At 38.6% G+C, this 16,670-nt stretch overlaps 1 protein-coding gene across 7 annotated transcripts in view; it reads left to right on the top strand.

Annotated features, from left to right (window-relative positions):
- Positions 1–685: 685 nt before the first annotated feature.
- Positions 686–16,670, top strand: part of NBEAL1 (neurobeachin like 1) — a 222,282-nt gene continuing 206,297 nt past the window's right edge. For 6 of the 7 annotated variants that reach the window (XM_012446197.2, XM_064373144.1, XM_064373145.1 and 3 more), the window contains exon 1: positions 1,804–2,241. In XM_012446197.2, coding sequence (XP_012301620.2) covers positions 2,191–2,241 — 51 coding nt within the window. In that variant the 5' untranslated portion in view covers positions 1,804–2,190. Of the gene's footprint in view, positions 761–1,803; positions 2,242–16,670 lie in introns of those variants that run through there. The other variant, XM_012446193.3, reaches the window with a different exon arrangement.

The raw sequence follows: 16,670 nt of genomic DNA, 5'->3' as shown, positions 1-16,670 counted from the left end.
AAATGTTTAACAAAGGTAAGTAATCTTACGCGTTTTCCTTCCTTAAACAAAACAAAAAGTCGCTGAAACTTGTCTGTAGCTAGTAAACGCCTTTTGCTTCTTTTCTGAAAAAGCAAAATATTTTCTAAGTCTTTAGTGGTGGTAAAATAAGCCCTTTGGATTTGACACTCGGTGACGGTGAAAGCAGGCACAAAAGGAAAAGGATCTTTTTCTTGAGAGGGGGTGTGTGTGTACATTACTATAAATTCCCAGGACCAATCCTGGTTCTACAAATAAGTCAAAACAAAATCCTCCTTAACACAGTAGTGTCTCACGCCCTCAGACGACTCACGGAAATGACGCCATCAGCAAAAAGCGGGGCAGGGCGGGCGCAGACGTCAGCACGTCAGCCCTCCACGTCCAGCTGAGGGAAGGCTGGCTCCAGCGCCGCAGCCGGCGCCTGCCTAGGAATGGGCGGCCAGAGTCTGTCGACTGCGGCTGCGTAGGTATGTTGGGGCGGGGCTTCAGGTCACTCCGCCCATCCCCAGGCTTTGCGATCATTGAACAGCTGCCGCCCAAGGGCTGGGTAAATCCTCGGCGGCCGGAATGATTAGCCGAGGGGTAGCCCCGCCCCCGGCTCCTCTTGGCCTCGCGCCCCGCCCCCGTGTCCCGCCCGGCTGCCTGCCTGCTTGGCTGCGGGGTGACACGGGGCTTCTCCTGGGGAAGGGGGCGAGGGAAGCAGGTTAGACTGCGGCCGGGCGGCGGCGGCGCGGCCCCCATTGTGAGCGTGGTGAGGGGAAGCGGGCTGTTGGGAAGAGGGAGCGGCTTGGCGAGAAATGGGAGGGCCCCGGTGCTTGGTCGTGGAGGGGCTGCAGAGTGAGGGGCGGTTGTGAGGGGGCGAGGCTGTCCGGTCGTGCCCCGATACCGTCGTGCCGGCGGGGGTCGCGGTAGGGAGATACCGAGTCCGCGTTCTTTAGTTCTAGAGCTTCTCTTGGCAGCTTGGCACACCTTAAGTTTGCCTCTGTTTGGGTTGTCTGGGATGTGAGGAGGAAATTTAAAGATCCCCATGAACACTTGGAAGCTTCTTCGGGAAGTTTTCCTCGCCAGTGCATGCGTGCCCACTTCTCTAGGATGGAAAAGTGGACAGGCCAGGTGGGCGGGTGAACTTCTACTCTCCGAGGATTGTTAAAACAAACGATCTGGGAATTCCTCCCCCGCCCCCACGCCCTGCCCTGCAACACAGCAAACAGTCCCAACAAGTTTTTTTTTTCCCCCTGATATCGGAGTCTTGCTCTGTCGCCCAGACTGGAGTGTAGTGGCGCGATCTCGGCTCACTGCAACCTTTGCCTCCCGGGTTCAAGCAATTCTCCTGCCTCAGCCTCCGGAGTAGCTGGGATTACAGGCGCGTGCCACCATGCCCGGCTATATTTTTGTATTTTTAGTAGACAGGGGTTTCACTGTGTTGGCCAGGTTGGTCACGAACTCCTGACCTTGTGATCCGCCTGCCTCAGCCTCAAAGTGCTGGGATTAAAGGCGTGAGCCACCGCGCCTGGCCCCAACAACTTTGAAGACGAGACCAGAACAAGAACATTCATTCTAAGCTTTGATATATTTGAAATATGTCTGAGATGTGGGCCTTTTCCTTGTGTATGTACAAAAAGGTGTAAGTGGGAAGGAGAGGGGCTCACAGGACCCTGTAGGGCTGGACCCTACAGGAGTCTTGCTCGTTACTCTCACTGGACGCAATTTTGGTTACTAACATGTACCCATTTCTAGGAGTCTGTCTATCCTAAAGGATTATATGAAGTGACATACTGTGTTAGCTGTGATGTCTTCCTGAAACACAAGTTTCTATGAAATCTAATCAATCCATATGAAAGTGTAGTGGGTTGTTTGTGGAAAATGAAGCAGATAAATCTTTAGTTTCTGGTAAGTCCAGATTTTTTAATATGGCCTCTTTTTCTAACCTTTGTATTTTTCTCTTTCACAGATTCATTTAATTGCCCAACTACCACTGATGAAGCTATGTTGGAGTAACTGCTGAAACTGCCTTTTTTTTTTGATAGTCCATTTGTTTTACTTCTTTTTGCTTTTCCTGCTGCTATGAGCTTTACTGTAATGACTGAAAAACTTGGAAAATAAAATGAACGTGCTGTAATCTTGAACATAAATTTTTTAAAGAAAAATTAAAGTGCCAGAGCAAAAGCCGGAATGGCATCCAGAGAGAGGCTTTTTGAACTTTGGATGCTTTATTGTACAAAGGTAATTGCTTTCCTTTTTATTTTTATGTTTTAAAATACTTTATAAAATTTGTGACTGGCAGGATTAACACTTTATTTAATAGATAATGGTGTATTTAGTCATACGGATAACCCCAAACTTAAAAGCACTTAAAGGATTTTCTGTTTTCCTCTTTTTCAGGTTTGAACACCCATACAATATTGGCATACTCTTAAAAACTGTAGAGTGTGGCTTTTATTTTATACTTATGATCCCCAAATGATCCTAGAATTATATAAGTAAAATTATGCCCTTGAGAGAAAAATAAATTATTTTTATTTTTGTTTGTGCTTTTCATTTTCTCCCACAAGTGGATGTAGGATAGAGACATTTTTATGAGAAGGGCATTGAGCTTTTTTCTCAGAATGAACCTTTGAAATTGCATCACAAGGTTATTGATTAAACTGCGTACTGTGTGATTGCCACCAGGTTAGCACTCTTATGAGAATTGTCTCATTTCCTCCTCACTACAATCCCATGAGGTGAAAATTGTGATCATCTCCTTTTACGGATGAGAAAACTGATGCAAAGTTTACAGGAGTAACGAGTAGCAGAGACTTACAGTACTACCTGACCGAAGTGCATACTTTTATACGTTTTTAGTCCTTAACATTTTTGTCACTCAAAAATAATGTTCTTTCCCCTCCTTGTCTTTATGTGAATTTTTACATGATAGCTTTGATTTTAGGTTTTGACAAGAGTAATACTTAAAAACATGTTTTTCAAGTGAGGGGGTACATTATTAATTTGAAGATACTGGCAAGGATCAGAGAAACACCCCTAATGTACTACTTGAGTTAATTAATAAGTCTGTGTGGTTAAGTTCTCAAGTCACAGCTTCTGTTTCTGCATTATCCTTTTGTGCTTCTTAAAAGGCAGATTATTATTTAACAATGGTCTCATTTATCTGTCATATTAAATTTAGAGATTACACTGGAATTTTCTTTGACTTCCTGATTTGATATATATTATAATCACTAAAGGACATATACTTTGAAATGCTTAATATGAAGTTTTAAAATAGCTTTTAGGCCGGGCGCGGTGGCTTAAGCCTCTAATCCCAGCACTTGAGGCCGAGGCGGGTGGATCACGAGGTCGAGAGATCGAGACCATCCTGGTCAACATTGTGAAACCCCGTCTCTACTAATACAAAAAAATTAGCTGGGCATGGTGGCGCGTGCTTGTAATCCCAGCTACTCAGGAGGCTGAGGCAGGAGAATTGCCTGAACCCAGGAGGCGGAGGTTGCAGTGAGCCGAGATCGCGCCATTGCACTCCAGCCTGGGTAACGAGAGCGAAACTCCGTCTAAAAAAAAAAAATAGCTTTTAAAAATAGTCACTAATTAAAATGAATTTTTAGTGTGAATACCCTGTAGTTTGAAAATGATTTATTTTAAAAAATCAAATTACTAGGTTTTACTGTTTTCAGAATGACATTGGTGAATGGGATTACATGTCTCATTGATAAGTTATGTTCTTTTTAGGCAAATTTACTATTAAATTTAACATTAAAGATTATTAAATAGTAAATTCACTGGCATATGCTGAATTTTATTCTTAATGGCTTCGAATATAAACATGCATCCCTTCTCTTTTGAAATATTTATCTTCAATAATGAAGGCACTTCATGGTCAGATTTTGAAGTCTGTCTCTTCTTGGACAGGAATATAAATCTCATTTAATTTGTGTGCTTAATAAGATTTACATTTTTTTCACTTGTTTTCGAAGAGTATATTTAAAACTGTGATTTTGTGTTTTACTGGTTCATGAATAAGCTACTTGTAAGGTAGACAACATTCTCCTCTGCAGACGCCTTGAATAAGGTAGCTACCAAATACACCTCATAGATTGAAGTCTTCTTTCTAGTGAGCATGACTATCAAATACTGTACCCAGTTATTCTCTATACTTTCTTGCCTTATTATTCCCACTCTAGCGTTTAGCCTCTCAAATGAACTGACTCTGTTCTTTTCCCACCTGACAAACTTTTAAGACTTTTTTTTTTTTTTAACACTTTTAATGAGCTTTCAGACTACTTGAGGACTCAGATCTTCTTATGAAAATGTTTTCTACAACTTAGTTCCAAAAGCTTCTTAGACCTCTTTGTGGACTTGAAATTGTAGTTTAGTTTTGGCTCTGCTACTGCTTTGTTTTGTAACCTTGAACGGGATTTACCTCTTTGGGTCTCAGTTTTTCTCATTTGTTGAGTAAGTGTGTACACATGTATGTATAGACAGGGAGAATGCTTGTCTAACTCACTATTGAGATTTGTTTGTTTTAACCTCTGAGGGACAAGCAGTTTTTTTCTTGTTCTTATTCTGTAGATTGTTATGTAGAACTTTTTAGTTCTTTCTTTTTAAAACTTTTATTGTGGAAAATTTCAAGCATGCACCAATTAGAGATGTTATAGTGAACTCTTTTGTGTCTGTCACCCAATTTTAACTATTACCAGCTCATGTTCAGTCACAGTTTATGTGTATCTGTCAATTTGCCCTATCTCCTAATTATTTTAAAGCAAATCCCAGATAACTTATGATCTTATCTATAAATATTTAAATATATAGAATAATTCCTCTTAAAAACAATCACAACACAATTTTTAAAATTATCAAATATATGATCAATGTTCATACTTTCCTGCTAGTATCATAATATTTGTATTTTCCCACCGTTTGGCTCAATATTTAAAACAAAGTATACATGTATTTTGTTGAAAATATCTGCTAAGCGTTTTCATCTATAGCTTCCCCTTTACCATACCTTTATTCTTTGCTGTTTATGTGTTGAAGAAACCATATTTTGACCTTAGAGTTTTCTATAGTTTGGACGTTTTGGTCATTGAATTCCCTTGATTTTATTTTATTGTTCCTCTCTTCTGGCATCTGGTAGCTGACAGAACAGAGGCTTGATTGATTTGGGTTCTGTTTTGGGTGTGGAGGGGTAGGATAGAATAATTCATTAGTATAGTTGGCATCTGTGATTTTTGCCTATATGTGTTAATTATTAGGATTTTTGCAAAACTGTATAATTTATATTGAGAACTAGCTATCAGTAGTTGATTGCAGCTCCTTAAAGGAAAGGCAGGCAGCATATATGTTTGATTCTCTTTGTCAGTTTTCACTATGACTCAATTTACCAGCATCCTCCCAAGATGATCAATTGTTTTTCTTGAGTATAAAGTCCATCTTTAAATGATTAAAGTGTCTAATATTTTGTTGCCCTGCTTGGTTTGATGTCTACACAAAACATTGTATACATACCTGATTAAAGAAGATACCTTGGAAGATTTATGAAGGACTGCTTCAGGGCAGTAAGGTTAAGACCCCCTCCATATTTGCCACTGTGCTAACCTTGGCACAGATAATACACAGTGTATTAACAATAGGTCAATATTAAGGTACCTACCATCACCATGTTTCTATGTCATGTTTTAAAAGTTGCTTCTGAACATTACAAAAGTTAAGTAGGTCTAGTAGGTAGTACTACCTCAGAAATAAGCCTTGGGTAATACTGCTTGATCATAGCAATGCTAAAAGAATGCTAATGGAATATATATGTCTTCTGCCTGGGTTCAGTTGCAAGCCTAAATACTAGTGATTAAAGTCTTTTAAGAAGAATTAAAGGCTGGGCGCAGGGGCTCACACCTGTAATCCCAGCAATTTGGGAGGCCGAGGTGGGTGGATCACAAGGTCAAGAGATCGAGACCATCCTGGCCAACATAGTGAAACCCTGTCTCTACTAAAATACAAAAACTAGCTGGGCATGGTGGCACATGCCTGTAGTCCCAGCTACTCGGGAGGCTGAGGCAGGATAATTGCTTGAACCTGGGAGGTGGAGGTTGCAGTGAGCCGAGATCGCACCAGTGCACTCCAGGCTGGTGCCTGGTGACAGAGCAAGAGACTGTCTCAAAAAAAAAAAAAGAATTAAAATATTTAGTTTTTAGCAGATGGAGTCCCAATATTTGAATGAATTTGAGTATAAAACTTGGCGATTTATTTGATTTTATTTCTAAATGATAATTGTATGTATTTTTTGGGTACAACATAATGTTTTGATACATGCGTACATTGTGGAATCATCAAATCACGCTAATTAACATATCTGTCACTTCACATACTTAACATTTTGTGATGTACAATTTGGTTTGTTACCAAACTTTCAGGTCTTAGTTTTCACTTTCTCCCTCTAGAAATAGACTTTAATTGCATTGTTAGAAACGTGTCTTCTTCCTGTTACTTTTTAAAACTTATGTAGTCATTACATAATACAAGCAGGATGATTTCTAATCTCCCAACATATTCCTGCTCTCTAAAGATTCTTTCACCAGTGTGTAAGACTATTAATTCAAATTGTGTAGTCTGAGGCTGGGTGCAGTGGCTCAGGCCTGTAATCTCAGCACTTTGGGAGGCTGAGACGGATGGATCATTTGAGATCAGGAGTTTGAGACCAGCCTGGCCAGTATGGTGAGACCATGTCTCTACTAAAAATACAAAAATTAGCTGGGCATGTTGGCATACACCTGTAATCCCAGCTACTTGGGAGGCTGAGGCAGGAGAATTGCTTGAATTTAGGAGATGGAGGTTGCAGTGAGCTGAGATTGCGCCACTGCCCTCCAGCCTGGGTGACAGAGTGAGACTCCATCTCAAAAAGAAAAAGGGAAAAAACCAAATTACATAGTCTGAACTTTTCTTGCCTCCAGTGGTTGTCCCCACTCACAGTCAAGGATTTGATTAACAGTACATTTCTTACAGCTCTTATAAGTTAAACATTAATTTGAACAGGTTTAATATTGTATCTGGACTTAGTTTAGTAGTTAACTACTTCTTGTCTGAGTATATTTTTCTTAAATATAGAAATATTTTAATACTAGTACCTAAGTATACAGTATTTTTATTTATTTTTGTAGACTGAGTCTCACTCTATGGCCCAGGCTAGAGTTCAGTGGCCCGATCTCATCTCACTGCAACCTCCAACCACCCAGGTTCAAGCTCTTCTGCCTCAGCCTCCTGAGTAGCTGGGATTACAGGTGTACATCACCATACCTGGCTGAGTTTTTGCATTGTTAGTAGAGATGGGATTTCACCATGTTGGCCAGGCTGGTCTCGAACTCCTGACCTCAGGTGATCCACCCTCCTCAGCCTCCTAAAGTGCTGGGATTGCAGGCATGAGCCGCTGCGCCCTACCCAGTGTTTTTTTTAATGTCTAAAGATTTTAGGCCAGGTGTGGTGGCTCATGCCTGTAATACCAGCACTTTAGGAGATTGAGGCAGGTGGATCACTTGAGCTTGGGTGTTTGAGACCAACCTGGGAAACATGGTGAAACCACACTCTACCAGAAATACAAAAAATTAGCCAGGCATGATGGTGCTTGCCTGTGGTCCCAGCTACTCAGGAGGCTGAGGTGGAGGATTGCTTGAGCCCAGGAAGAGGAGGTTGCATTGAGCTGAGATTGTGCCACTACACTCCATGTCAAAAAAAAAAAATTTAGTTTGTATATGTGTAGTAGGCACTATGTTATTCACTGTATTTTTTGATACTTAACATACTGACAGTAAGAGAGATGGTGCTGAAAACAGTTTTTGTTTCTATATTATTATATACAAAGTTTTGAGATTCATGTATGTGTGTAGAAAAAGACATGTATTGGCCGGGCTTGGTGGCTCATGCCTGTGATCCCAGCACTTTAGGAAGCTGAGGCTGGTGGATCACGAGGTCAGGAGCTCGAGAGCAGCCTGGGCAAGATGGTGAAACCCTGTCTCTACTAAAAATACAGAAAAATTAGCTGGGCACAGTGGCGAGTGCTTGTAATCCAAGCTACTCTGGAAGCTGAGGTGGGAGAATCACTTGAACCTGGGAGGTGGAGGTTGCAGTAAGCCAAGATCTTGCCACTGCACTCTATCCTGGGTGATAGAACAAGACTCCGTCCGAAAAAAAAAAAAAGAAAGAAAAGAAAAACACATGTGTCATAAACTTCCTATCTCAACTGCAACCCTTGGACAGGCTTAAGGATGTATTTCTATTAGACATTTAGCCTTTTGAGAGTGCTGCAGTTAGTTGATCACCAGAACAGAATATGTAGAAGAAAGAAACTGAGCCTCTCAAAGTCTTTGAGAAGATTAAGCTATTTTTGTGCTGTCTGGTGTAGAGTATCAAATAAGTTAACTGAGTAAAAAGATACAAATTGACTCAAAGCATGGGATTTTGAAATGTGGCAGTGTGGGTTGAAATCCATGGTTCATTTTTGTCATTAGCTTTAAAAAATTATTTTTGTTTTGTTGAGATTAAATTTGCCCTGAACAATTTTGTGAAGCTACAGTGTTAGAGCTGATATTTAGTCCCAATTCCGTGTCTGATCTTAAGGATCTAAAAGCAAGTTAAACTAGTTTCTTTATATCTCAGTTTTCTCACCTGTCAAATGGAAAAACATAACTATTTTACATATCTGTCAACATTTTTTAGAAAAAAGATTTTATTTAAATGTATCTTAAGAGGAAGCGAGACAAAAATGTAATCTTTATAAGTATTTTGTAGCTGTGTTGGTGTGGACATGTGTGTATCAGAATTACTTCCATTTTGCCCTTGTATTAATATAATAATAGAGGACAATATTCTCTTACCATTTTGTCAATAGTAATGAAACTGTATGCCTGAATGTCTTAACTGATTTTAAATCTGTGCTTATTTTTGCTTTCAAGCATAGTGCTTAATTATCTTGAATAATGATTTGAGGGTCCTTCCCCTACTCTAAACCAAATTTATTTTGGACGTTGATGATCTTCCATTTCCTGCTGTTGCCCTTTGTCCTGCTAAATCTGGAATATGACTGAAATAGATAGTCTTGCAGTGAGCTCAGAGTAAACTTCCTTTTCAGAATAAAAGTTTTGCCTCAAAAAGAAAATAGAATTTAGAGGTGTTTTATTCAGTTAAAAGGCAAGCAACTCTTTTTACATGTAAATTTGGGAAAATGGAATTAGTGAATATTCTTTTAATGAGAATATTGTCAACTTATTAGTATAATTTTATTATAATCCTAAATAAGTTTTTAGTAAGATGGACTCATCAACCCTTATAATTTAAGCCACATTTAATAAATCTCTGGTATGTGCAAAGTATGAAAATGGCTCTTGATTTTCTATGGCTTAATAATGGCTTTGTATGTAAGGAGGGTGTAATGTTCTTTGACTCTAAAGAAAACAAAACAAAATCATTAACAGCCTAGTAGTAGTATTTACCAGTTACATGTTTGTTTTCAGAAGTTAGTTATGAAGGCAAGAAGTGAATATTTTATATTAGTGGACTTAGGAAATGAAAAAGTTGTTAAGATGCATTAACTTTTAAAATTCTTTCCTTCTGAGCATCAAACTTTAAATTTCCCTAGAGGAAGGTAAAATTGATAGCACTTAAGTGTTTAGGTGTGGAACATAATGTGCAGATGTGTACGGGTCTAAAATAATTTCCTGTTATTTTTTTTTGTTTGTTTCTGACAAAGAAAACTTGGTCTTCCCATTCACAAAGTTAGCTAGACAAGATCACTAGATTTTCAGGTAAGCATCCTGACTTTTCCATGTTTAGGGACATTTCAGGTAGAAATAATCAACATACGGAGTTCAGAAGGGAGGTCTGTGCTGGAAATAAAGATTTGAGAGTTGTCATATTGGGAGGTATTGGAGAGTTATGAGAATAAGAAGAGAAGAGGGTAAAAGGGAGTCCTGAAGAACATTATCATTTAAGAAGAAGATAAGAGTTTTGTGACCAGCCTGGGCAAAACAGTGAGACCCCGTCTCTATTAAATAAATAAATAAATAAATAAATAAATAAATGGATGACAGAGGAAGCGGAGTTTGTGAGTTTAAATGAGAGAGGAGCCAGGAGTGACTGGGTTCCCTCAGAAAGTAAAGGGATATTGGCTGGGTGCAGTGGCTCATGCCTATAATCCTAGTTCTTTGGGAGGCCAAGGTGGGAGATTTGCTTGAGCCCAGGAGTTTGAGGCTGCAGTGAGTCAGGATCCTGTCACTCCAGTCTAGCCTGTGTGACAGAGTAAGACCCTGCCTCAAAAAACAAAAAAGTAGTCTGGGGTATCAAGTTCAACATGGCAGTCCAGAAAAGTATGGACCGGGCATGGTGGTTCACCCCTGTAATCCTAGCACTTTGGGAGGCCAAGGTGGGTGGATCATTTGAGGTCAGGAGTTTGAAACCAGTCTGGCCAACATGGTAAAACCCCCATCTCTACTGAAAATACAAAAATTAGCTGGGTGTGTTGGCATGCATCTGTAATCCCAGCTACTTGGGAGACTAAGGCAAGAGAATCACTTGAATCTGAGTGGCAGAGGTTGCAGTGGGTCAAGTTTGTGCTACTGCACTCCAACCTGAGCAACAGAGTGAGACTCTGTCTCAAAAAAAAAAAGGAAAAGCATTATGGAGCATGTATTGGATTTGACAATTTAAATATTATTGATGGTCCAAGGTGGGCAGATCATTTGAAGCCAGGAGTTTGAGATCAGCCTGGCCAAAATGGTGAAACCTGTCTCTACTAAAAATATAAAAATTAGCCAGGTGTGGTGGTGCACACCTGTGGTCCCAGCTACTTAGGAGGCTGAGGCAGGAGAATCGCTTGAACCTGGGAGGCAGAGGCTGCAGTGAGCTGAGATCACACCACTGCACTCCAGCCTGGGCAACAGAGCGAGACTCTGACTCAAATAAATTCTTAAATATTGTATGACTTTAGCAAAAGCAATTCTGAAGAGTGAAAAAGTTAAAAATGCAAGTCCTTATTTTATTAATTTTTTATTATTACATTTAACAGACTTAAAATTACTGCCAAACTGCTACTCAAGTTTTTAGATGTTTCCTCTGTGTCTTTCTACTAACCTGACCGAGGATCTTTATTGGTCTGTTTACCACACTTTGTGTGACACTGCTCTAGAGCATCTGAAAATTCTCATACCTAAGAATCCATCTGTAAATCCAGAGATCTGTAATTTAAAAAAGATTGCTCTATAAATTGAACTGTCACTGATGATCCGTTGGTAGCAATCCAAATGTGACCTTTGGAATTGAGTAGCAATACTAGTAATGAGGTAATCTTCCCTAATATGCTTAACGTAATTTAAAAATTAATAAAAATAGGAGTGCAAACTTTAAAAATTTCTATATGGAACTTATAGACCTCTGAAAAGATTTCTGATAACTCCAAGCATTCTCAGACCTTAGTTTTAGAAACAAACCTTGAACAGTTATTGTATCTGACATACTACGAGTGCTCTGCCTTTGCTACAGCTTTTTTTTTTCTTTTCTGCAAAATTATGTGGCAGGTTTTGCTACAAGCAAGTAAAGAATTGGAACTGAAGATCCAGTCTGCCTCAGTCTACTTTCTAGGCACAGTTATTTCTATTTCTCCTATACGTAAAATGTACTTCGTATCTATCTGAAGAACTCCAAAAGTCTCATCCAGTCATCATACCAATCTTGAAACATGGGATCTTGTGGTGTACATCAAATCCAATTGTGATTTTTCTTGATACTGTGATCTGTGAACTCAGAGAATACTTGGTATCTGTCCTCTGCAAATTCAACTGGGCAAATGTTGCATGGTCTCTCCATCCTCAGAGAAGAAATCCATGATATGACTCAGTACCTGCCATGGCCACTCTTCTCTTCTTACTCTTGGCTGTGTATTCTTGGAGGTTCTTTTTTTCCCTATCATTTTCCTTCTGCTTTATCTGAAGTGGGCATTGGAGACTACAGTTTGTTGTGACTGAGCTCCCTCAACTTGCCTTCTCCATTAGAATGTCCCCTACAGAAAATGAGGACCCCTCTCCCATTCGAATTCTCTTTTGTTTAGTTATATTATCTGATAGCTCCAACATAATATTCTATAGTAATGGAAATAAGGGATTTACTTGCCTTGCTCCTCATTTTAGCAGGAAAAAGGTTAGGTTTTCCTATTATGTTAGCTTCAGAATTTGGGGCTGAGGCTTGTATATTTATGTCTGTATTTTTGTGTATAACCACTTTAAATCATAGATCAGCATAATTTGTGTTAGATATTTTATTCCCTTATTCATTTTTCTAGGTCTGCTATTTCTAATATGACCTGTTTGCCCCCTTAGAATATATTATATATATATAAAAATGAAAAAAAAAATTAAAAAAATTTAAAAAACAAAAACAAACAAAAAAAGAATATATCATATAATTACTAAGAATAGTTTTATGTGTGTATGGGTTAAGATGTGGATAATTAGTCTGTTATGTTCTAGAGAAATGATATTATTTTTTTTTTTTTTTTTTTGAGACGGAGTTTCGCTCTTGTTACCCAGGCTGGAGTGCAATGGCGCGATCTTGGCTCACCACAGCCTCCGCCTCCTGGGTTCAGGCAATTCTCCTGCCTCAGCCTCCTGAGTAGCTGGGATTACAGGCACGCACCACCATGCCCAGCTAATTTTTTTGTATTAGTAGAGACGGGGTTTCACCATGTTGACCAGGATGGTCTCGATCTCTTGACCTCGTGATCCACCCGCCTCGGCCTCCCAAAGTGCTGGGATTACAGGCTTGAGCCACCGCGCCCGGCGAGAAATGATATTATTAAGACTTCACATAATTGAAAAGAATCACTGTTATGACTTGCTTTGATTATTGGTATTTAGTAGTTGCCATTTTTAAATATCCTCCTTTAGTAGAATCATCATCATGCATTTTAAGTAGGTTCATTTGGAATCAGGTGTTTTAATTTTCAATAGTCCTTCGTTGTTAAAGATGTAAAGTAAAATGCTTCTAGATCAAGGTTTAATGCCTTATAGTGTTTTAATATATGTTCAGCCTGGCTATTGACAAAAACCGTTGATTTCTCCTTATTTTTAACCCCTTCACCCCCAATTCTTGATTTCTTTTGTGGAAATATAATTTGGGTTTTTTTGGTGACAATTTTGTTCTGGTCACTCAAAATCTATTAAGATATGGGGAACTATGTAGACTGACTATGAAATATTCCATAGCCATATTTGAAATCCTTTGAAGGTGTTAGAATTCAGGCAAGGGTTTGCAACACTTGCTTCCTCATCCTTTCCTCAACTTTTATTTAAAATAATGGAATTTACATTATAATGCGCCTCTTCATTTTCAGTAATGGAAATAAGGAGCTCTACTCTTAAATATTTTTTATACAGACTCTGCTGTCTTAAAAAATGAAAAAATAACTTATTCTTAGCCATATCTAAGAGATATCAACATTTTTCTTTATGGTTTGTGACTTAGACTCATACTGGTAGAGTTATCTACCCAGATCGAAAGATTAAATGATACATCCATTTCACACAAAAGTCAATCAAACATTTTAAAACAGTTTACCTCTGTTAAAAAAAAAAATGTAGTTTAATGCATTTAACTACTACATAATTTTTACTGACATTAAACATTTGAATGGTAGGAAAGGTGTGTAATTTATGATGCCATTGTGAGGTGATTTGAGTGATTTTTATCTGTTCAAAATATAAAATTTAACCTTTCCAGTGAATGAACTTTATTTTAGGGAGAAAAATAAAAAGTATATGAACTTTCTTTTTTAAGACACAGGGCCTTGCTCTGTTGCCCACTCTGGAGTACAGTGACATAATCGTAGTATCTCCTTGTAACCTTGGACTCATGGGCTCAAGTGATCTTCCTGTCTCACCCTCCCAAACAGATAGGACTACAGGTGTGTGCCACCATGCCTGTCTATTTTCTGAACAATTTTCTTTTTTAAGAGACAGGGTGTTGACATGTTGCCCAGGCTGTTCTTGAACTCCTGGTTCAAGCAGTCCTTATGCCTCGGTCTCTCAAAGTGGTGGAATTATAGGTGTGAGCCACTGTGCCTGACCTAGACTTTCTGATTAGATTTATATTCTAAGAAAAAAATAGTAATGATGTTTTAAGATATAACTTAATTGTAGAAAATACAGATATGCAGAAAGTCAGTTGCAGAGAATCTCATTCAGAGACTTTTAGTTCTTTATGGGTGTGTAAATTAATTACATTTACTACTGCAAATCATTAATATATTTAATTTGAAAAACTTTAACTTGACATGAAGCATGAACATTATCTCAAGTTTCATGGAATGCTTTAAACTCCATTTGACAAGTGTCAAGTTATATTGATACATATATTAATATATACATGTTAATATAGTTAATACATTTATAGTGATATTTTTCTTTTCTAAAGAATTAGCTTTAGTCCTGTTTCACTCATTTTTATTGGGTGCCTGCTGTATGCACATGTCCCTTGAATTTAATATTTTCCTATTTTTATTTGGTTAATTTTTGAAAAATTTATAAACTGTATTTTTAGAGCAGTTTTTGGTTCACAGAAAAATTGAGCAAAAAGTATAGAGCATTCCCATATACCCCCTGTCTCCCTACATGCACAACCTTCCCTACCATCTATATCCTGGACCACATTGCTACCTTTTGATAACTTCACTGATTTCCCAAAAACACCTGCATCAGAGGCTTTTTTTCTTTGTTTGTTTGTTTGTTTGAGTCAAGAGTCTTACTCTGTTGCTCAGGCTGGAGTGCAGTGGTGCAATCTTGACTCACTGTAACCTCCACCTCCCAGATTCAAGTGATTCTTGTGCCTCAGCCTCCTGAGTAGCTGGGATTATAGGCGTGTACCACCATGCCTGGTTAATTTTATACTTTTAGTAGAGATGAAGTTTCACCACGTTGGCCAGGCTGGTCTCGAACTCCTGGCCTCAGGTGCTTTAGCTTCCCTAAGTGTTGGGATTACAGGCGTGAGCCACTGCGTCTGACCTGCATCAGAAGTTTCTTTACCTGACTACTAATGTGCGAAACTCGAAGGTAAACACAAAATTCATTTAACAAGACATATTTTACCTAGCATTGCAGATGTCAGCCAGTTCTGCTGATCTTAGCTGTGATTTTTCTACACTGTATTGATCAGACTGGGAACTTTATTAGTTATCTGAATGGATAGTTCTGTAAACATTTAAGAAATTCTAGCCTGGGGCAACATGGTGAAACCTTGCCTCTACAGATAATACAAAAATTAGTTGGGTATGGTGGCATGTGCCTGTGGTCCCAGCTACTTAGGAGGCTGAGATGGGAGAATCACTTAAACCCAGTTGGTTGAGGCTGCAGTGAGCCCTGATTGTGCCACTGTACTTCAGCCTGGGCAACAAAGTAAGACCCTTTCTCAAAAAAAAAAAAAAAAAGTTAATAAAAAAATACATAAAGTAAAATTTGAAACCTTTCTCACTAGCAATTGGTGTATTTTAAGCCTATTTTGTATACATACACCTCTATTACAATATTACTACTTTGTGTTAAAATGGCTTCCAAACCTCTCTTGGATGTGATGGGTTTTCCTTTCATCAGAATTTTTGCTTTCATCTATTTAATTGACTTTGACTTCATATGAAGGCATGCTTTTCCAGCTAGAAGCAGTTTCTCACTTAGCTTGTAGGTCCAGATAATAAGTAAACTAAAGCAAGATGGAGGGATGAAGTTATCAGTTATAACTTAGTGGAAGAAGTAGCATCTATCAAGGTTTTAAAGAATGTATAGTAGCTTAATAGTTACAGAAAATGTTCCAGGCAAGCATAAAGACATGACTGAAAAATACTGAGGAAAAGTGGTGGTTAAGTACAGATTTTCATTTCTGGTAATAAGGCAGACTAGGTTGTTTAGGCTAACCCTTCTGAAAATTACTAGAAATTCTGGATAAAATTTAAGAAACATCTTAAAAGTATTGAAAAACTGGTAATGTGGTAAGGCATTATGAAGCAAATCTTAACGAAAGTAGAAACTTAGGTAAATGAAAGCCTCTTGCCTGGTGAACTTGAGCTTTTGTTTTCATGGTCTTGTAAATGGATAGAATTTAGAAGAGGCTTCCGTTCTTTACAATATGGGCCTCTTCATAGGGCTACTCATTACTGAACTTCTAGATTCCCTCAGAGTAAGTGATAAAATAATAATAAAGAACAATTTACAATAATAATAAAGAAGAAATACCAAATGTAAAGCCAAGGGACTAACTGGAATGAGAAGTCTAGTAAAATTTCCCTTCTGATTCCCGTAACTTACACCTTTGGCATAAGGATCAACTGGAAGCAAATCTGCTTCACTCTCCTACCTCTGCTAGGACTTCAGGTAAAAGTACCATGAGTGAGAACCAACTGGAAGCAAATCTGCTTCACTCTTCTACCTCCGCTAGGACTTCAGGTAAAAGTACCATGAGTGAGAACCAACGGAAATAGACACTAAGCATAGATGTAGAAAGACTTTATATATTGATATTAGAAGGCAGAGATTATAAAATAAATATACTGGGTGCCATGGTTTACACCTGTAGTCCCAGGTCTTTGGGAGACTGAGATGAAAGGATTGCTTGAGCCCAGGAGTTCAAAACCAGCCTGC

The sequence above is a fragment of the Aotus nancymaae genome, unplaced genomic scaffold, assembly GCF_030222135.1.
Source record: "Aotus nancymaae isolate 86718 unplaced genomic scaffold, 86718_ANA_hifiasm-v0.15.2.pri h1tg000008l, whole genome shotgun sequence".
In the NCBI taxonomy this organism is placed as follows: Eukaryota; Metazoa; Chordata; class Mammalia; order Primates; family Aotidae; genus Aotus; species Aotus nancymaae.
This window is presented reverse-complemented; position numbering and strand designations above follow the sequence as displayed.